Source organism: Oncorhynchus masou, chromosome 10, assembly GCF_036934945.1.
Source record: "Oncorhynchus masou masou isolate Uvic2021 chromosome 10, UVic_Omas_1.1, whole genome shotgun sequence".
Classification (NCBI taxonomy): Eukaryota; Metazoa; Chordata; class Actinopteri; order Salmoniformes; family Salmonidae; genus Oncorhynchus; species Oncorhynchus masou.
In genome coordinates this window covers 50,133,651-50,155,828 of record NC_088221.1, presented here as the reverse complement: position 1 = coordinate 50,155,828, position 22,178 = coordinate 50,133,651, and the positions used below count along the sequence as shown (strand labels likewise).

Genomic DNA, 22,178 nt, shown 5'->3' with positions numbered 1-22,178 from the left:
AATACCGTAGCTATCGCCCTGGTCTAACATTGACGACGCTATCTAATTGCTTCCCTCTCCTTACTGCGTGCGGTAAACGGGAGTGAAAGACAGTGGACTGTATCACCGTGACCAATATTAGGTTACAAGTTATTAGGCTCGGTACGCTATTCGAGATTTTTAAAAATCAAGTAGGATGGAACAAATTGGACATGGTGACCTATAACCTACAAGTTATTTCGACCCCGCCCATTGAAATAAATATCACTTTATTTTACAAGTTTTAACTAGTGTCATGCTGCTTTATTATCCAACATAAACAAGCTGGGAAGGGCTCATCGGGACGACTGACTCCAGTTGCGCAACATACTGTATGTAGTTAATCAATTTGGGCATTGAGATGGGCAAATGCCGCATTCAAAACAACTGGGAACTGGGAAATCTACACCGGTGCGTTCAAAAAAACTGGAAACTCACTTTAAAAAAAACCAAGCTCCGAATGGGAAAAATCGTTTTTAAACGGTTATCAAATTCGGAACTACAAGTAGAGTTCCGTATTTCAACCTAAATATTACTAAAATCATGATTTGACCTCGTTTTTATCCGACTTCCCAGTGGTCTTGAAAGCACCATAACCTATAGCTAGCTAACGTTAGGAAGTAAGAATCGAACAACTAGCTACATATTCAATTGAGAATTACAGCCATTTTGCTCTTCATGTTATCTTAAATACCACACTGCCTTACCTCATTCAAATGTAATACTATGAAATAAACTTCAGTTTAGACATTTCATTCACTATTTATCCAGTGCTAAGAACAACAGTAGTCATCCATGCTCCAGTTTCCATAGAAATAATTGTTTCCGTCTCTATGGTAACGAAGGCAAACGGAGAGGGACACTTTTCATTCGTTTGCGACACGCGTTAGTCATTTTTGGCCGTTTCTGCTGCGGGTCATAGGCATGTGCAAGTCTTCATATAGACACAGCCTATAGGTGCAATTGGAAAAAAAGTGAACTTTCCTTATGTATTGAGGGAAAAAAATATATATGAATGAGTTGACAACTCATGACCTCCATATGCTAGGAAAAACGAGGAAAGCATTCAATCCCAAAATATATCCTGTTATTGTAAAGTGGAGGCAATAGAAATCTACTCTCATTCCAAATTTGATTTGATTTGATGTGGAGCTATTCAGCTCCTGTGGTGTGCTTTCATTTAATCACTGGGGAACATTTACAGTATCACCTGGGATACATCCCAAAGGGCACCCTATTCCTAGTAGTGTACCCTATTCCTAGTAGTGTACCCTATTCCTAGTAGTGTACCCTATTCCTAGTAGTGCACCCTATTCCTAGTAGTGTATCCTATTCCTAGTAGTGCACATGTTTCCTATTTCTAGTAGTGCACCCCTATTCCTAGTAGTGCACCCTATTCCTAGTAGTCCATATTCCTAGTAGTATTTAGTACCCTATTCCTAGTAGTGCACCCTATTCCTAGTAGTGCACCCTATTTCTAGTAGTGCACCCTATTCCTAGTAGTGCACCCTATTCCTAGTAGTGCACCCTATTCCTAGTAGTGTACCCTATTCCTAGTAGTGCACCCTATTCCTAGTAGTGTACCCTATTCCTAGTAGTGTACCCCCTATTATTCCTAGTAGTGTACCCCTATTCCTAGTAGTGTACCCTATTCCTATTCCTAGTAGTGTACCCTATTCCTAGTAGTGTACCCTATTCCTAGTAGTGTACCCTATTCCTAGTAGTGTACCCTATTCCTAGTAGTGTACCCTATTCCTAGTAGTGTACCCTATTCCTAGTAGTGTACCCTATTCCTAGTAGTGTACCCTATTTCTAGTAGTGTACCCTATTCCTAGTAATGCACCCTATTTCTAGTAGTGTACCCTATTCCTAGTAGTGCACCCTATTCCTAGTAGTGTACCCTATTTCTAGTAGTGTACCCTATTCCTAGTAGTGTACCCTATTCCTAGTAGTGTACCCTATTCCTAGTAGTGTACCCTATTTCTAGTAGTGTACCCTATTTCTAGTAGTGTACCCTATTCCTAGTAGTGTACCCTATTCCTAGTAGTGTACCCTATTCCTAGTAGTGTACCCTATTCCTAGTAGTGTACCCTATTCCTAGTAGTGCACCCTATTTCTAGTAGTGTACCCTATTCCTAGTAGTGTACCCTATTCCTAGTAGTGTACCCTATTCCTAGTAGTGTACCCTATTCCTAGTAGTGTACCCTATTCCTAGTAGTGTACCCTATTCCTAGTAGTGTACCCTATTCCTAGTAGTGTACCCTATTCCTAGTAGTGTACCCTATTCCTAGTAGTGTACCCTATTCCTAGTAGTGTACCCTATTCCTAGTAGTACCCTATTCCTAGTAGTGTACCCTATTCCTAGTAGTGCACCCTATTCCTAGTAGTGCACCCTATTCCTAGTAGTGTACCCTATTCCTAGTAGTGTACCCTATTCCTAGTAGTGTACCCTATTCCTAGTAGTGTACCCTATTCCTAGTAGTGCACCCTATTCCTAGTAGTGTACCCTATTCCTAGTAGTGTACCCTATTCCTAGTAGTAGTGTACCCTATTCCTAGTAGTGTACCCTATTTCTAGTAGTGTACCCCTAGTAGTGCACCCTATTCCTAGTATTACCCCTAGTAGTGTACCCTATTCCTAGTAGTGTACCCTATTCCTAGTAGTGTACCCTATTCCTAGTAGTGTACCCTATTCCTAGTAGTGTACCCTATTCCTAGTAATGTACCCCTAGTAGTGTACCCTATTCCTAGTAGTGTACCCTATTCTAGTAGTGTACCCTATTCCTAGTAGTGTACCCCCTAGTAGTGTACCCTATTTCTAGTAGTGTACCCTATTTCTAGTAGTGTATTTCTAGTAGTGTACCCCCTAGTTACCCTATTCCTAGTAGTGTACCCTATTTCTAGTAGTGTACCCTATTCCTAGTAGTGTACCCTATTCCTAGTAGTGTACCCTATTCCTAGTAGTGTACCCTATTCCTAGTAGTGTACCCTATTCCTAGTAGTGTCTATTCTAGTAGTGTACCCTATTACCCTAGTAGTGTACCCTATTCCTATTACCCCTAGTAGTGTACCCTATTCCTAGTAGTGTACCCTATTCCTAGTAGTGTACCCTATTCCTAGTAGTGTACCCTATTCCTATTCCTAGTAGTGTACCCTATTCCTAGTAGTGTACCCTATTCCTAGTAGTGTACCCTATTCCTAGTGTACCCTATTCCTAGTAGTGTACCCTATTCCTAGTAGTGCACCCTATTCCTAGTAGTGTACCCTATTCCTAGTAGTGTACCCTATTCCTACCCTATTCCTAGTAGTGTACCCTATTCCTAGTAGTGTACCCTATTCCTAGTAGTGTACCCTATTCCTAGTAGTGTACCCCCTATTCCTATGCACCCTATTCCTAGTAGTGTACCCTATTCCTAGTAGTGTACCCTATTCCTAGTAGTGTACCCTATTCCTAGTATTCCTGTAGTGTACCCTATTCCTAGTATTACCCTATTCCTAGTAGTACCCTATTCCTAGTACCCTATTCCTAGTAGTGTACCCTATTCCTAGTAGTAGTACCCTATTCCTAGTATTCCCTATTCCTAGTAGTGTACCCTATTCCTAGTAGTGTACCCTATTCCTAGTAGTGTACCCTATTCCTAGTAGTGTACCCTATTCCTAGTAGTGTACCCCTACCCTATTCCTAGTAGTAGTGCATCCTATTCCTTATAGTGCACCCTATTCCTAGTATTCCTAGTAGTGCACCCTATTCCTATTGCACCCTAGTAGTATACCCTATTCCTATAGTGCACCCTATTCCTTATTCTATTCCTAGTAGTGCACCCTATTCCTTATAGTGCACCCTATTCCTTATAGTGTACCCTATTCCTTATAGTGCACCCTATTCCTTATAGTGCACCCTATTCCTAGTAGTGCACCCTATTCCTTATAGTGCACCCTATTCCTTATAGTGCACCCTATTCCTTATAGTGCACCCTATTCCTTATAGTGCACCCTATTCCTTATAGTGTACCCTATTCCTTATAGTGCACTCTATTCCTAGTTGTGTACCGTATTCCTAGTTTGAGTTTGAGTTTATTTTTATTTTTACAGGGACAGTGGACATTAATCAACGTTTCAGTAAAAGTGCCGGTTTTAGCCAGCCGGCTAATTTTCAACCGCAGTCCCTGGGCAGGTTATTAAAAACAATTACAATATAGACAATAGCAACATAGAACAAGCAAGACATAGCAACATAGGACAAGCAAGACGTAGCATAAAGACAGAGCAACATAGAGCAAAAAGCAGCAAGACAAAATTCATAAAAGCAACAAAGTGTTTCCACACCTCACAAGCTACAGACAACAGACAACATGGAAAGCGGCAACACACAGCTAGGGACCATGTTCACAAATCTGATTGACCTTTAGCCATGTCTTCAAGCATTTTGTGAAAGTGTGATATGTGGTGCAGTTATGTGTGTCTGATGGCAGTGTATTCCAGACATGGGAAGCTCTCACAGAGAATGCAGATTTACTAAAGGTGCTTTTCCTTAGGGGAACTATACAGTCACCTCTCATGGCAGACCTTGTGGATCTGCTGCCATATGTCTGGGTTTTCTGTTTAACAAAAATATTGAGTGGAGGGGAGCCAGGCCATTAAGGATCTTGAATACAAGACATGCGTCGGTGTATTGCACAAGATTTTCCCAACTCAAGAGCTCATGCTTTCTAAGGATGTGACAATGATGATGGCTATTGGGCTTCCTATCAAGCACTTTGAGAGCCTGTTTGTAGACAGACTGAATAGGTTTTAATGTTGTACAGCAAGCTTGGGCCCAACTAGTCAAGCAGTATGTTAAGTGGGGAGTATCATAGAGTTGAAGTACAGTTTTGCTACCTCTGTAGTCAAACAATTTCGTATAAATCGGAAATTAGCTAGGTTGAATTTAGTTATTTGAATTACCTTTTTCACATGCTTTTTAAAAGAGAGGTTGGAATCAAGTATGATGCCAAGGTACTTAAAATCGGATACCACCTGGAGCTTCTCCCCTGACACATAGACATCTGGCTCAGTAGCATCTGTTGCCTTCTTTGTGAAGAACATGCAAACAGTTTTTTTCACATTGAGATGCAAACACGAGTCACTGAGCCCCTTTGTAACCTGGACCATTACAGTAGTGAGTTCTTGTGCAGCTTGTTGTTTGCTCTTTGCATGCACATGTATCACTGTATCATCTGCATACATTTGAACTTCAGACCCAGTACAGACAGAAGGCAGATCATTAATGTACAGGCTGAACAGGAGGGGCCCCAGTATTGACCCTTGGGGCACGCCCACATCATAGCTATGATAGGGCGACAGCTCATTGCTCACTCTGACACACTGAGTTCTGCCTTCAAGGTATGATTTCATCCATCTCAAGGCATCAGGGGAAAAGTTGAACTTTGACAATTTTGTGATGAGAATCTCATGGTTAACAGTATCAAAAGCCTTCCTTAGGTCCAGAAACACAGCCCCAACAGCACCCCCTTTGTCCATCTTGGACTTCACATTTTCCAGAAGAAAGCAGTTGGCCGTTTCTGTGGAGTGTTTCGCTCTGAGGCCAAACTGCATGGAGTGTAATGTGAAGGGGCTGTTGTTGAGGTGGGCAATCAGTTGTTCTGCTACACACTTTTCAACAACCTTTGACACCACAGGTAGTATACTAATGGGCCTGTAGTTACTCACGTCAGCAGGGTCGCCTGATTTAAAGATGGCCGTTATTATGGCCGACTTCCATACCCTTGGAAACACACCGAGACCAATAGATGTGTTGGTGACCTTAGTAATGGGGCCAATGAGTGACTCTTTGTAGTTTTTAAGAAAGCTAGTGCACTCTATTCCTAGTAGTGTACCCTATTCCTAGTAGTGCACCCTATTCCTTATAGTGCACCGTATTCCTTATAGTGTACTGTATAGGGAATAAGGTTCCGTTTGGGATGCAGCCCTGCCCCCTGACCGAAGTGTTTAGATACCTAAATTAAAAGGATGAAAGAACCCAAAAGCTGGTACATTTCAATGCGATCCAATTCATTCAATTAACAGCTGAATTCTCCTTCGTTGGAGATCTTCCCATCCTAACGTATATCCCCTGGGCCATGTTTTCAAGTGCCATACGAAAACTGCATTCAGTTACCAAGTGAGACCCACTGCACATTTGCCTAAGTTTGAGTATTTTACCTTTATTTAACTAGGCAAGTCAGTTAAGAACAAATTCTTATTTTCAATGACAGCCTAGGAACAATGGGTTAACTGCCTGTTCAGGGGCAGAATGACAGATTTGTACCTTGTCAGCTCGGGGGTTTGAACTTGCAACCTTCCAGTTACTAGTCCAACGCTCTAACCACTAGGCTACACTGCCGAGTAAAGTAAAATATTTTTTTTTAAACCTGGGCACACACTGCTTGAATTAACGTTGTTTCGACATCATTTTGTCAAGGTACTGTGATATGGAATCAATATGGAATCAACGTGGAAAATACATTGGATTTGAAAAAAGTCCTCGACCAGTAGGCTGCTATTTTCATCAAATTTCAACCAACGTTGTAAACATTGAAATTAGGGTAAAACACTTCAACTTAAATATATTGACTGAACCTGACCAACCTAACAGGTTGTTACATTAATCTAATTTCAACATAAATTTCAGTTGATTATTATAGCCCTACACACGACCTATCCAATCAGAAAAAGGACAGAGCCCTCCACACGACCTATCCAATCAGAAAAAGGACAGAACCCTCCACACGAACTATCCAATCAGAAAAAGGACAGAACCCTCCACACGACCTATCCAATCAGAAAAAGGACAGAGCCCTACACACGACCTATCCAATCAGAAAAAGGACAGAGCCCTGCACACGACCTATCCAATCAGAAAAAGGACAGAACCCTCCACACGAACTATCCAATCAGAAAAAGGACAGAGCCCTCCACACGACCTATCCAATCAGAAAAAGGACAGAGCCCTCCACACGACCTATCCAATCAGAAAAAGGACAGAGCCCTCCACACGACCTATCCAATCAGAAAAAGGACAGAACCCTCCACACGAACTATCCAATCAGAAAAAGGACAGAGCCCTGCACACGACCTATCCAATCAGAAAAAGGACAGAGCCCTCCACACGACCTATCCAATCAGAAAAAGGACAGAGCCCTCCACACGACCTCCAATCAGAAAAAGGACAGAACCCTCCACACAAACTATCCAATCAGAAAAAGGACAGAGCCCTCCACACAAACTATCCAATCAGAAAAAGGACAGAGCCCTCCACACAAACTATCCAATCAGAAAAAGGACAGAACCCTCCACACGACCTATCCAATCAGAAAAAGGACAGAACCCTCCACACAAACTATCCAATCAGAAAAAGGACAGAGCCCTCCACACGACCTATCCAATCAGAAAAAGGACAGAGCCCTGCACACGACCTATCCAATCAGAAAAAGGACAGAACCCTCCACACGACCTATCCAATCAGAAAAAGGACAGAACCCTCCACACAAACTATCCAATCAGAAAAAGGACAGAACCCTCCACACGACCTATCCAATCAGAAAAAGGACAGAGCCCTCCACACAAACTATCCAATCAGAAAAAGGACAGAACCCTCCACACGACCTATCCAATCAGAAAAAGGACAGAGCCCTCCACACAAACTATCCAATCAGAAAAAGGACAGAGCCCTCCACACGACCTATCCAATCAGAAAAAGGACAGAGCCCTCCACACGACCTATCCAATCAGAAAAAGGACAGAACCCTCCAATCAGAAAAAGGACAGAACCCTATCCAATCAGAAAAAGGACAGAACCCTCCACACAAACTATCCAATCAGAAAAAGGACAGAACCCTCCACACGACCTATCCAATCAGAAAAAGGACAGAGCCCTCCACACGACCTATCCAATCAGAAAAAGGACAGAACCCTCCACACGACCTATCCAATCAGAAAAAGGACAGAGCCCTCCACACAAACTATCCAATCAGACCTATCCAATCAAAAAGGACAGAGCACCTATCCAATCAGAAAAAGGACAGAGCCCTCCATCCGACCTATCCAATCAGAAAAAGGACAGAGCCCTCCACACGACCTATCCAATCAGAAAAAGGACAGAGCCCTGCACATGACCTATCCAATCAGAAAAAGGACAGAGCCCTCCACACGACCTATCCAATCAGAAAAAGGACAGAGCCCTCCACACGACCTATCCAATCAGAAAAAGGACAGAGCCCTCCACATGACCTATCCAATCAGAAAAAGGACAGAGCCCTCCACACGACCTATCCAATCAGAAAAAGGACAGAGCCCTCCACACAAACTATCCAATCAGAAAAAGGACAGAGCCCTCCACACAAACTATCCAATCAGAAAAAGGACAGAACCCTCCACACGACCTATCCAATCAGAAAAAGGACAGAGCCCTGCACACGACCTATCCAATCAGAAAAAGGACAGAGCCCTCCACACGACCTATCCAATCAGAAAAAGGACAGAGCCCTCCACACGACCTATCCAATCAGAAAAAGGACAGAGCCCTCCACACGACCTCTCCAATCAGAAAAAGGACAGAACCCTCCACACGAACTATCCAATCAGAAAAACGACAGAGCCCTCCACACGACCTATCCAATCAGAAAAAGGACAGAACCCTCCACACGACCTATCCAATCAGAAAAAGGACAGAGCCCTCCACACGACCTATCCAATCAGAAAAAGGACAGAACCCTCCACACGACCTATCCAATCAGAAAAAGGACAGAACCCTCCACACGAACTATCCAATCAGAAAAACGACAGAGCCCTCCACACGACCTATCCAATCAGAAAAAGGACAGAACCCTCCACACGACCTATCCAATCAGAAAAAGGACAGAGCCCTCCACACGACCTATCCAATCAGAAAAACGACAGAACCCTCCACACGACCTATCCAATCAGAAAAACGACAGAGCCCTCCACACGACCTATCCAATCAGAAAAACGACAGAGCCCTCCACACGACCTATCCAATCAGAAAAAGGACAGAACCCTCCACACGACCTATCCAATCAGAAAAACGACAGAGCCCTCCACACGACCTATCCAATCAGAAAAAGGACAGAGCCCTCCACACGACCTATCCAATCAGAAAAACGACAGAGCCCTCCACACAACCTCTCCAATCAGAAAAAGGACAGAGCCCTCAACGTGATCTCTCCAATCAATCTTGAGAGAGAGAGCTTGGTGACAGCTTGGTGACAGCTTGGTGAGTGCTGGGTGATAGATTGGTGACAGCTGGGTGACTGCTGGGTGATAGATTGGTGACATCTGGGGGAGTAAGTTCTGTCTCGATTGACTGCTGGGTGACAGCTTGGTGAGTAAGTTCTGTCTCGATTGACAGCTTGGTGACAGCTTGGTGAGTAAGTTCTGTCTCGTATGACAGCTTGGTGACAGCTTGGTGAGTAAGTTCTGTCTCGTATGATAGCTGGGTGTAGAAGTCCTGTTTTTTTATGTACTAGTCTGGAAAATATTGCTTTGAGAGACCTAGATGCCACATATCACGTTTGGTGCAGATTGGTCATTCGGTGCCAGAAGAGTAGCAATTTAAGTGTTTTTCACTAAATCCATCATGGCAGACTTTATGGGTTTCAACCTTTGGTTGCGATTGAGAAACCCTGAATGGGAGACTAAATGATAACTGTATATCAATTCTCCAGTAGGAGGTGCTGTCCAGCCTCTAGTTTTTTTTTCTTCTTCTTCTGCAAGTTGATATAACATTGTCTGACATTGTTTTAAAGGTACAAATTCAACACGTTTTCTACAAGGTTTGGATATGAAAGAACATTGGTTACGATGATAACATAATCCTGAGGGTTGAAATTCCACCGTCAAAAAAAACAAGATACTTAACCCTTTTTAAAATTATTTTACTAGGCAAGCCAGTTAACAACAAATTCTTATTTTCAACAACAGCCTAGGAACAGTGGGTGAACTGCCTGTTCAGGGGCAGAACGACAGATTTGTACCTTGTCAGCTCGGGGGTTTGAACTTGCAACCTTCCAGTTTCTAGTCCAACGCTCTAACCACTAGGCTACCCTGCCACCCCAACCCTTGAATGCTTTTATTAGAATGAAGGATGAAGGCCCACTTTAATACATTATTTAAAATCCAATGTATCTTCCATGCAGATTCCACGTCGCAATACATTGACAAATTACATTGGACACAACATTGATTCAACCAGTGTGTGGCCAGTGGGAAATTACAGGGCCGTAAATGAAGCAAGAAGTTCATTCATGATCAGTCACATAGATCAACTAATATGTTGCAGCATTATATCCATGAGGCAATGGGTTTTTTATTGTTGAATACCTAAATGGTGGCAGGGTAGACTAGTGGTTCGAGTGTTTGATTAGTAACCGGAATGGTTGCAAGTTCAAATCCCAGAGTTGACAAGGTAAAAATCTGTTGTTCTGCCCCTGAACAGGCAGTTAACCCACTGTTCCAAGGTTGTCATTGAAAATATGAATTTGTTCCTAACTGACTTGCCTCGTTAAAAGTAAAATATGGCAACAGGCATAATATAATAATTTCCTTTTTTAAAAGATCAATGTTAGTTTTTTTGATAGACTGCTCTAATATTTTCAAATAGTTTTCTAATTATTTCCAAAAAAAAACACAAATGTGGCTAATGGTTAGCCTCAGTTACAGCCTAAATTCTAAATGTAAAACAAATACATTTAACTTGTTTACCCCAAGTGAAAGGTGAAGGAAAGTGATAGCCTATAATGATCTCCTTGCGTTCACCATGAGCTATCTGTGAAGTCTGTGAAGAAGGCTTATCACTGCACTGTGGGAACAGGAAAGCTGAAAGATAGCCAGATAGACAAAGTGCTTTAACACACATCATTACCTGGCCATTTACAGGAATTAGAGCAGGGAGTAGTGGTAGTTCAGGTACACAGAATCGAGAGTGAGGCCTTACCTCGGGGTCAAGGTGTAATAAGGAATTTAGTGACATATCAACAGAGCACAAACCATGGGCGGTCATGAAGGGTTTCTGGTTTTGCAACGATTCCAATCCTCCCAGATGCGTCATGGTCCTGCATCCTTCATTCTAATAACGGCATTCAAGGGTTAAGTATCCCGATGAATAGTTGATGGCACACTAAACACTGGTGGCTAGTCATGTCCACAGTCAGTTTAACCCCTGTCCTCCCCGCCTGTCAGTCCCTGTGGGATCAGCTTGTTAGAGGCTGAATGACAGGGTTGTCCAAACAAGCCTCTATTATCTGTCTGGTTGAGCAGAAGGGCCAAGGACAATGAAGGGAAGAAGGGCCAAGGACTATGAAGGGAAGAAGGGCCCAGGACCAGGAAAGGAAGGAAGGCCAAGGACGAGGAAGGGAAGAAGGGCCAAGGACTAGGAAGGGAAGAAGGGCCCAGGACTAGGAAGGGAAGAAAGGCCCAGGACTAGGAAGGGAAGAAGGGCCAAGGACTAGAAAGGGAAGAAGGGCCCAGGACTAGGAAGGGAAGAAGGGCCCAGGACTAGGAAGGGAAGAAGGGCCCAGGACTAGGAAGGGAAGAAGGGCCCAGGACTAGGAAGGGACGAAGGGCCCAGGACTAGGAAGGGAAGAAGGGCCCAGGACTAGGAAGGGAAGAAGGGCCCAGGACTAGAAAGGGAAGAAGGGCCCAGGACTAGGAAGGGAAGAAGGGCCCAGGACTAGGAAGGGAAGAAGGGCCCAGGACTAGGAAGGGAAGAAGGGCCCAGGACTAGGAAGGGACGAAGGGCCCAGGACTAGGAAGGGAAGAAGGGCCCAGGACTAGGAAGGGAAGAAGGGCCCAGGACTAGGAAGGGAAGAAGGGCCCAGGACGAGGAAGGGAAGAGGGCCCAGGACGAGGAAGGGAAGAAGGCCCAGGACGAGGAAGGGAAGAAGGCCCAGGACGAGGAAGGGAAGAAGGGCCCAGGACTAGGAAGGGAAGAAGGGCCCAGGACTAGGAAGGGAAGAAGGGCCCAGGACTAGGAAGGGAAGAAGGGCTCAGGACTAGGAAGGGAAGAAGGGCCCAGGACTAGGAAGGGAAGAAGGCCCAGGACTAGGAAGGGAAGAAGGGCCCAGGACTAGGAAGGGAAGAAGGGCCAAGGACCAGGAAGGGAAGAAAGGCCAAGGACCAGGAAGGGAAGAAAGGCCAAGGACCAGGAAGGGAAGAAGGGCCATGGACGAGGAAGGGAATAAGAGCCAAGGATGTGGAAGGGAAGAAGGGCCCAGGACTAGGAAGGGAAGAAGGGCCAAGGACTAGGAAGGGAAGAAGGGCCAAGGACTAGGAAGGGAAGAAGGGCCCAGGTCTAGGAAGGGAAGAAGGGCCCAGGTCTAGGAAGGGAAGAAGGGCCCAGGACTAGGAAGGGAAGAAGGGCCAAGGACTAGGAAGGGAAGAAGGGCCAAGGATTAGGAAGGGAAGAAGGGCCCAGGACTAGGAAGGGAAGAAGGGCCAAATACCAGGAAGGGAAGAAAGGCCAAGGACGAGGAAGGGAAGAAGGGCCAAGGACTAGGAAGGGAAGAAGGACCCAGGACTAGGAAGGGAAGAAGGACCCAGGACTAGGAAGGGAAGAAGGGCCAAGGACGAGGAAGGGAAGAAGGGCCAAGGACGAGGAAGGGAAGAAGGGCCAACGACGAGGAAGGGAATAAGAGCCAAGGACAAGGAAGGGAAGAAGGGCCCAGGACTAGGAAGGGAAGAAGGGCCAAGAATTAGGAAGGGAAGAAGGGCCAAGGACTAGGAAGGGAAGAAGGGCCCAGGACTAGGAAGGGAAGAAGTGCCAAGGACTTGGAAGGGAAAAAGGGCCAAGGACTAAGAAGGGAAGAAGGACCAGAATAGCACCCTTGTGCTACATCTGTTTAACATAAAAAGGAAATTGTCATCTCCAATTGTCTCCATTCTGTTTTTGAGTGGCCGTCCCTTGGTAATATCTTGAGACAGAGTGTTAAAATAAATGTTGGGTTAATCCACCCCCCCAAAAAATGGGGGGGATCGGTCAAATTAAGTAGTTGTTCAGTGGGCACACAAGATTTGGTTGTGAATCCAAGATTCCATGCCTTGGGAAGACAACCCAATGTCCAAATCAAACGTCATGGTTACCGTGATGTAACTGCAGCAACAGATTTATGCTATGGCTTGACGTTTTAATTAGGCCATGTAGTGGCGTATCTTAGCTGTCAAACACGGCAAAAGTACAACCTTAGGCATTCATTCCGTGTGGTTAAATTAAGGGTTAAGGTTTGGGACAGGCCTAAACAAACCAGTGCCTAGCACTGAGATTGAACATGTGACCCTTGGAGACAGATTCTGCTGCTTAAAATCTCCCACCGAATCTCCCAACCATCCATCCATCCCCCATCCACCATCCATCCACCCACCATCCACCCACCATCCACCCACCCACCCACCCACCCACCCACCATCCATCCACCATGTGAACAAACCAGAACAAGTGTGACCTTATCAGCTGTGACTCCTGTTCTGTTACGGTTGTGTCTCTGTTCCCCTCCATAAATCATCCATCTTAATTAAACATCCCCTCTCTCCTCCTCTCCTTCCCCGTTAATACCGCAGCTAGGTCGTCTCTGCACTGCTGCTACACAACGAACCTAATGGAACTAGTTGTCCTCATAACGCTGCATTGTTGCCACTGCTGTTGGGCTAGCTGGTGGTAGAGAGACGGCTGAGAGGGGAAGAGAAGGGAAGGAGGGAAAGATAGAGAAGGGGAAAGTCAGAGAGAAAGAGGCGGGAAGGTGGATTCTAATTTGTGAATTAAATTTCATAAATTATCCGTTGACAGATCCACCCTCTCAGCCTTCCAGAGATCCTCCTGACAAAACAGCCAATGAACAGATTGATAATTCCTCCATTAGCCCCTTGGGCCGTCCAGTCCTGGCTCTGACCGACCACTTCCTAAAGGAGATGGTGTTTTGTTTAAGAGCTGGCAGGGGTCAGAGTGCTACTCGGAGGGTGGGTGTACACAGTCACACAGAAAGTTCTGGAACGTTTGGTCGGTTTAAACAGAAAAATGAAAAGAAGAGACTCCTATCTTTGGTTTAGCTTTTCAGAAAAAAATGAGCCGCTTCAAGAAAAAAATCCTTATGCTTAATGTTTCTCCCTCAACGTGCTAGCTGTGTTGTGGTCCTGCTATTTGTTGTTGTTAGATGCCAAGAAATGTCCTTGAGAAATATATGTAGAGGAGAATGAACAGCAGAGAGGCCTGTGTTTGTCCCCAGGCCTTGGGTTAGAGCACATAGATCATCTCTTCCCAGGTCATTTAAATACTAGACAGGTCCTCCGTTCACAGAGTCCTCCGTTCACAGAGTCCTCCGTTCACAGAGTCCTCCGTTCACAGAGCAGGGGATTCAGGAGATTACCTGTTTTAGGCAGGCTCTCCTGTTTATGACAGCTAGCACCTACAATACAGGCAGGCTCTCTTGTTTAAGACAGCCAGCACCTACAATACAGGCAGGCTCTCTTGTTTAAGACAGCCAGCACCTACAATACAGGCAGGCTCTCCTGTTTAGGACAGCCAGCACCTACAATACAGGCAGGCTCTCTTGTTTAGGACAGCCAGCACCTACAATACAGGCAGGCTCTCCTGCTTAGGACAGCCAGCACCTACAATACAGGCAGGCTCTCTTGTTTAGGACAGCCAGCACCTACAATACAGGCCGGCTCTCCTGTTTAGGACAGCCAGCACCTACAATACAGGCAGGCTCTCCTGCTTAGGACAGCCAGCACCTACAATACAGGCAGGCTCTCTTGTTTATGACAGCCAGCACCTACAATACAGGCCGGCTCTCCTGTTTAGGACAGCCAGCAGCTACAATACAGGCAGGCTCTCCTGTTCAATCCCACTGGTGTGTCTTACTGTAGGTCCCATGTCAGCATGTTAGGTTGAAGCGCCTCACAGGCACCGGTTTGCAGCATTTGGGAGACAAGATTTTATGTTATTGTCAACTTGCACATAAATGTGTTTCGAAGAGGGGGGGGATAAATACATTGTACCCATCTCACACAGAGGAGAGGAACATCTGATTAGAAAATGCCAGTTCTATTGGTGGGCGTGTCAGCTCATTAGCTAGCAGAGCAGAAGGCAGGGTGGTGGGGGGGGGGGGGGCAGAGCTAATCCAACTGTCTACTTTAATGTTCTTTCTCTCTGCTGCAGGGAGGAGAGCTGGGACAGATAGACAGAGAATGGATGAGACCCCAGTTAAAAACCCTGGGTAGGATAACCTACTTGAAGTGACTGGGATGCTCTTCGAGGATAAACAGAAGTTATGTGACTAACCAAATAGAAAAAAAATACACAGCTATTTATATGATGGTGTGTATGAATTGATGCCAACAAGATGCCTACTCCCTCCTTTGTTCACTCCTACTAAATGTCCAGAGCACTCCAGTGAAGTTTGAGCATTTTGAAAGAAGTGTACAGATGCTCAACAATTCCTAAAGAAATGATGCACACTGTGGACACCCTGTCGCGCTGGAGGGAGGAGAGCTGGGGCCTTAGGGCAAGGTCTACACCGGGCAGTAAAAAAGAGCCATTCAGCCCTCAGCCATTCATACACAAATGTGACACAGAGGGGTATCCCCTGCTGACACTGTCTGACCCCTGGATTACACTGAAGACGGTAGGAAGGTTTTGAACGCAAACACAACACTGACAAAAAGCTAGAAAGCTTACAGTAGTTTAAAAAGATGAACCACAGGGCTGCACCAAATATAAACTTTAAATCTGAGTTCTGTTTATGAGTCTATGCCTCAGAGAAATTTTATTCTGATGCTGGACGGTGTACACTAGTCTAGACCCTAAATGTATGTCACGATTTGACCTGAGTATTGTTTGTTTTCTTTATTGTTTTGGTTAGGTCAGGGTGTGACTTGGGTGATGTATGTGTTTTTTTGCACTGTCTATGGGGTTTGTAGGTTTATGGGGTTGTGTTATCATCTAGGTGTTTCTATATGTCTATGGTTGCCTAGATTGGTTCTCAATTAGAGGCAGGTGTTTATCGTTGTCTCTGATTGGGAACCATATTTAGGCAGCCATCTTCTTTGGGGTATTTCGTGGGTTATTGTCTATGTCTAGTTGCCTGTGTTTGCACGTTGGTATGATAATGTCACGTTTGTTTAGTGTCTATCTTTATTAAAAGTATAATGTATTCTAATCACGCTGCGCTTTGGTCTCCTCCATATGACGATCGTGACAATTTAAAAGACAAATCTCTCCAAAACGTGACAGATACAGAGCCTTCATAACTCTTGACTTTTCCAACATTTTTGTTCTGGTTAAACCCAGTTTAGTCTTGAATATTACCAATCTTAGGTCACCAACTGGTGTTTCACTTGGTGGTTAAGGTTAGGTTGTGTTTGGTTACTAGATGCCAATAGGAAGAAAATAAATAACAAAACAAACATGTAAACAAACTAGCACTTAACACCTTGCTACATGTATAGTATAATAGTGAAGGCTGTTACATGTGTGTTTGTTATGACGGTGTGTTCTGTTACAGCCCGAATTTAAAATGGATTGAATTGAGATATCTGTAAGGTCCCTCTGTCAATCAGTGAATTTCAACCACAGAGATTCAACTACAGAAACCAGGGAGGTTTTCAAATGCCTCGCAAAGAAGGTACCTATTGATGGGTAAAAATAAAATAAAAAAGCAGACATTTAATATCCCTTTGAGCATCGTGAATTATTAATTATACTATGGATGGTTTATCAATGCACCCAGTCACTACAAAGATACAGGAGTCCTTCCTAACTCAGTTGCCGGAGAGGAAGGAAACCTCTCAGGGATTTCACAATGAAGGCAATGGTGACTTTAAAACAGTTACAGAGTTGAATGGCTGTGATAGGAGACAGCTGTGGATGGATCAACAACATTGTAGTTACTCCACAATATTAACCTAATTGACAGTGAAAAGAAGGAAGTCTGTCCAGAATAACAATATTCCAAAACATGCATCCTGTTTGCAAAAAGGCATTAAAGTAAAACTGCAAAAAATGTGGCAAAGAAATTGCCTTTATGTCCTGAAAACAAAGCGTTATGTTTGGGGCAAATCCAATACAACACAATACCACTCTTCATATTTTCAAGCATGGGGGTGGCTGCATCGTGGTAACGGTATGCTTGTTATCAGCAAAGACTAGGGAGATTTCTAGGATATAAATAATTGGAATAGAGCTAAGAACAGGCAAAATCCTAGAGGAAAACCTGATTCAGTCTGCGTTCCACCAGACCCTGGGAGACTAAATCACCTTTCAGCAGGACAATAACCTAAAACACAAGGCCAAATATACACTGGAGTTGCTTACCAAGATGACATTGAATGTTCCTGAGTGGCCAAGTTACAGTATTGAATTAAATCATCTTGAAAATATATGGCAAGACTTGAAAATAGCTGTCTAGCAATGATCACCAACCAATTTGACAGAGCATGAAGAATTAAAAAAAATAATAACAATGTATAAATACTGTAGAATCCAGGTGTGCAAAGCTCTTAGAGACTTACAGCTGTGAGTCTTTCTGGGTAACCGCTGCCAAAGGTGATTCTAACATGTATTTACTCTGAATACTTACAGTATATAAATGAGACATTTCTGTATTTAATTTTTTATAAAATCTGCAAAAAGTTCTAAAAAAAACGCGTTTTCACTTTGTCGTTATGCGGTATTGTATGTCGATCGGGAAAAAAATATTTGATCCATTTTGAATTCAGGCTGTAACATATCACAATGTGGAATAAGTTTCGGGGTATGAACACTTTCTGAAGGCACTATGAGAGAATCTCTCTCGATTTCCGCACGTCTTTTGTTATGTCCTTGTGTCTCTCTGATTGAACGGAGAAGGGATTGAACATTGAACATTTCCTCACCAACCAGCAGTGGGCGGAGGGGCGGTCCAGGGTCTCTGGGTTCAGCTCCATCCTAAATGGCGTGATTAACGATGGCTGCCGTAGTTGAGACGTCAACACAATAAAGAGGGCTGGAGGGGTGTAGAGGGGAGTGTTAACCAATAATTACCGCTAGATACAATCTCTCTGAATGATGTGGTACTACAACAGACACAAGTACGCTTGCAGCACAATGAGAGGGGAGAAGAGGAGGTTGAGGGGCTAATTGGGATTGGAGAGCTGTCTCAAACATCTGTTGCTCCAGGACCAAGGATGGTAGATGGTTGGTTGGGCTATAGCTTCACACAGCAGGGTCTGTGGTAGTGGTGGCTGACCATCGTGGGTGGTATGTAGGGGCTATGTTCACAAGCTCTGCTTTACGGAGATCAGTTTTCTCATCACACCCAGCTCAAGCGTAGTGGTTTTATAATAACATGGGGTGGCAGGTAGCCTTTCATGGCCTCCAACTGCTTTTAAATGCTAGTAAAACTAAGTGCATGCTCTTCAACTGATTGCTGCCCGCACCCCTCTGCCCGCCTGACTAGCATCACTACTCTGGAAGGTTCTGACCTAGAATATGTGGACAACTACAAATACCTAGGTGTCTGGTTAGACTGTAAACTCTCCTTCCAGACTCATATTAAGCATTTCCAATCCAAAATTAAATCTAGAATTGGCTTCCTATTTCGCAACAAAGCCTGCTTCACTCATGCTGCCAAACATATCCTCGTAAAACTGACTATCCTACTGATCCTTAACTTAGGTTATGCAATTTACAAAATAGCCTCCAACATTCTACTCAGCAAACTGAAGGTAGTCTATCACAGTGCCATCCGTTTTGTCACCAAAGCCCCATAATCTACCAACCACTGCGACCTGTATGATCTCGTTGGCTGGCCCTCACTACATATTCGTCGCCAAACCCACTGGCTCCAGGTCATCTACAAGTCTATGCTAGGTAAAGCTCCGCCTTATCTCAGCTCACTGGTCACCATAGCAGCACCCACCTGTAGCACGTGTTCAAGCAGGTATATTTCACTGGTCATCCCCAAAGCCAACACTTCATTTGGCTGCCTTTCCTTCCAGTTCTCTGCTGCCAATGACTGGAATGAATTGCAAAAATCACTGAAGTTGGAGACTCATATCTCCCTCACTAACTTAAAGCATCAGCTGTCAGAGCAGTTCACATATCACTGGCTGTGTACAGGTACAATCTGTAAATAACCTGAAATAGCACACCCAACTACCTCATCCCCATATTATTACGTACCCTCTTGCTCTTTTGCACCCCATTATCTCTACTTGCACATCATCATCTGCACATCTATCACTCCAGTGTTAATGCTAAATTGTAATTGTAATTATTTCGCCTCTATGGCCTTACTTCCCTACTCTTCTACATTTGCACACACTGTACATAGATTTTTCTATTTTGTTATTGACTGTACATTTGTTTATGTGTAACTCTGTGTTGTTGTTTGTGTCTCACTGCTTTGCTTTATCTTGGCCAGGTCGCAGTTGCAAATGAGAACTTGTTCTCCACTGGCCTACCAGGTTAAATAAAGTTGAAATGAAATAAAAAATAAAATAAATAATAATGGTTAGAGAGTTGGACTAGTAAACGAAAGTGTTGCAGTTATCAAAACAGTCTACACAAAACTTAGCTCTTATTTTAAGGGTTTCTCAAATCCCCAATGGGAAAAATAAATGATGAAAAAACGATTGGAACCATTTCCCTGTCTAACAGCTAGGTTTTATGGGTGTTATGACTCACACTGTGGTACTCTATAGGCAGCTGTTGTTTAGATCAAACCTTGATATTGTAGCCTACAGACAGAGAGTATGAATCAGGCTGTTTGAGAAGGTTTGAATCCTAAGCAACCTGCCTACACATTGTTTGAAGTCCAATAGACCAACATAGTTACTGTTGTAGATCAAAGCTGTGTGCTGGAAAACCTTGGTGGAGCATGGGTGGAGTAGGGACTGTGTTGCTGTAAAACCTTGGTGGAGCATGGGTGGAGTAGGCACTGTGTTGCTGTAAAACCTTGGTGGAGCATGGGTGGAGTAGGGACTGTGTTGCTCATGGGTGGAGTAGGGACTGTGTTGCTCATGGGTGGAGTAGGGACTGTGTTGCTCATGGGTGGAGTAGGGACTGTGTTGCTCATGGGTGGAGTAGGGACTGTGTTGCTCATGGGTGGAGTAGGGACTGTGTTGCTGGTGGAGTAGGGACTGTGTTGCTGTAAAACCTTGGTGGAGCATGGGTGGAGTAGGGACTGTGTTGCTGTAAAACCTTGGTGGAGCATGTGTGGAGTAGGGACTGTGTTGCTGGTGGAGTAGGGACTGTCTTGCTGTAAAACCTTGGTGGAGCATGGGTGGAGTAGGGACTGTGTTGCTCATGGGTGGAGTAGGGACTGTGTTGCTCATGGGTGGAGTAGGGACTGTGTTGCTCATGGGTGGAGTAGGGACTGTGTTGCTCATGGGTGGAGTAGGGACTGTGTTGCTCATGGGTGGAGTAGGGACTGTGTTGCTGGTGGAGTAGGGACTGTGTTGCTGTAAAACCTTGGTGGAGCATGGGTGGAGTAGGGACTGTGTTGCTGGTGGAGTAGGGACTGTGTTGCTGTAAAACCTTGGTGGAGCATGGGTTGAGTAGGGACTGTGTTGCTCATGGGTGGAGTAGGGACTGTGTTGCTCATGGGTGGAGTAGGGACTGTGTTGCTCATGGGTGGAGTAGGGACTGTGTTGCTGTAAAACCTTGGTGGAGCATGGGTGGAGTAGGGACTGTGTTGCTCATGGGTGGAGTTGGGACTGTGTTGCTCATGGGTGGAGTAGGGACTGTGTTGCTCATGGGTGGAGTAGGGACTGTGTTGCTCATGGGTGGAGTAGGGACTGTGTTGCTGTAAAACCTTGGTAGAGCATGGGTGGAGATGGGAGTGTGTTGCTGTAAAACCTTGGTGGAGCATGGGTGGAGTAGGGACTGTGTTGCTGTAAAACCTTGGTGGAGCATGGGTGGAGTAGGGACTGTGTTGCTGGGAAACCTTGGTGGAGCATGGGTGGAGTAGGGACTGTGTTGCTGGAAAACCTTGGTGGAGCATGGGTGGAGTATGGACTGTGTTGCTCATGGGTGGAGTAGGGACTGTGTTGCTCATGGGTGGAGTAGGGACTGTGTGCTGTAAAACCTTGGTGGAGCATGGGTGGAGTAGGGACTGTGTTGCTGGAAAACCTTGGTGGAGCATGGGTGGAGTCGGGACTGTGTTGCTGGAAAAACTTGGTGGAGCATGGGTGGAATAGGGACTGTGTTGCTGGAAAACCTTGGTGGAGCATGGGTGGAGTAGGGACTGTGTTGCTGGAAAACCTTGGTGGAGCATGGGTGGAATAGGGACTGTGTTGCTGGAAAACCTTGGTGGAGCATGGGTGGAGTAGGGACTGTGTTGCTCATGGGTGGAGTAGGGACTGTGTTGCTGTAAAACCTTGGTGGGGCATGGGTGGAGTAGGGACTGTGTTGCTGGAAAACCTTGGTGGAGCATGGGTGGAATAGGGACTGTGTTGCTGGAAAACCTTGGTGGAGCATGGGTGGAGTAGGGACTGTGTTGCTCATGGGTGGTGTAGGGACTGTGTTGCTGTAAAACCTTGGTGGAGCATGGGTGGAATAGGGACTGTGTTGCTGTAAAACCTTGGTGGAGCATGGGTGGAGTAGGGACTGTGTTGCTGGAAAACCTTGGTGGAGCATGGGTGGAGTAGGGACTGTGTTGCTGGAAAACCTTGGTGGAGCATGGGTGGAGTAGGGACTGTGTTGCTGGAAAACCTTGGTGGAGCATGGGTGGAGTAGGGACTGTGTTGCTGGAAAACCTTGGTGGAGCATGGGTGGAGTAGGGACTGTGTTGCTGGAAAACCTTGGTGGAGCATGGGTGGAGTAGGGACTGTGTTGCTGGAAAACCTTGGTGGAGCATGGGTGGAATAGGGACTGTGTTGCTCATGAATTGCCTTTCTTTGTTTTGGCTTGAGCCTTATTCCCACTTCCCACTTCCCATCATAATTTTATGATTGACATTTCTACGGTTTTTACATCGGAAGGTGATTATGGAACGTGATTAATTCATTATTACAACATCTTAACACAGCATAACACAGTATAACACAGCAAAACACAGCATAACACAGCATAATACAGCATAACACAGCATAACACAGCATAACACATCATAACACAGCACAACACAGCACATA

At 44.9% G+C, this 22,178-nt stretch overlaps 1 protein-coding gene across 1 annotated transcript; it reads right to left on the bottom strand.

Annotated features, from left to right (window-relative positions):
- Positions 1 to 20,455: 20,455 nt before the first annotated feature.
- On the bottom strand, positions 20,456 to 21,928 carry LOC135546898 (uncharacterized). The gene has a single exon (XM_064975457.1). The coding sequence runs from the start codon at positions 21,926 to 21,928 to the stop codon at positions 20,456 to 20,458; it is 1,473 nt and encodes a 490-aa protein (XP_064831529.1).
- Positions 21,929 to 22,178: the final 250 nt, after the last annotated feature.

Bases quoted from the DNA above. Each gene is read 5' to 3' on its own strand.
- LOC135546898 (XM_064975457.1), bottom strand. From the start codon at position 21,928: ATGAGCAACACAGTCCCTATTCCACCCATGCTCCACCAAGGTTTTCCA.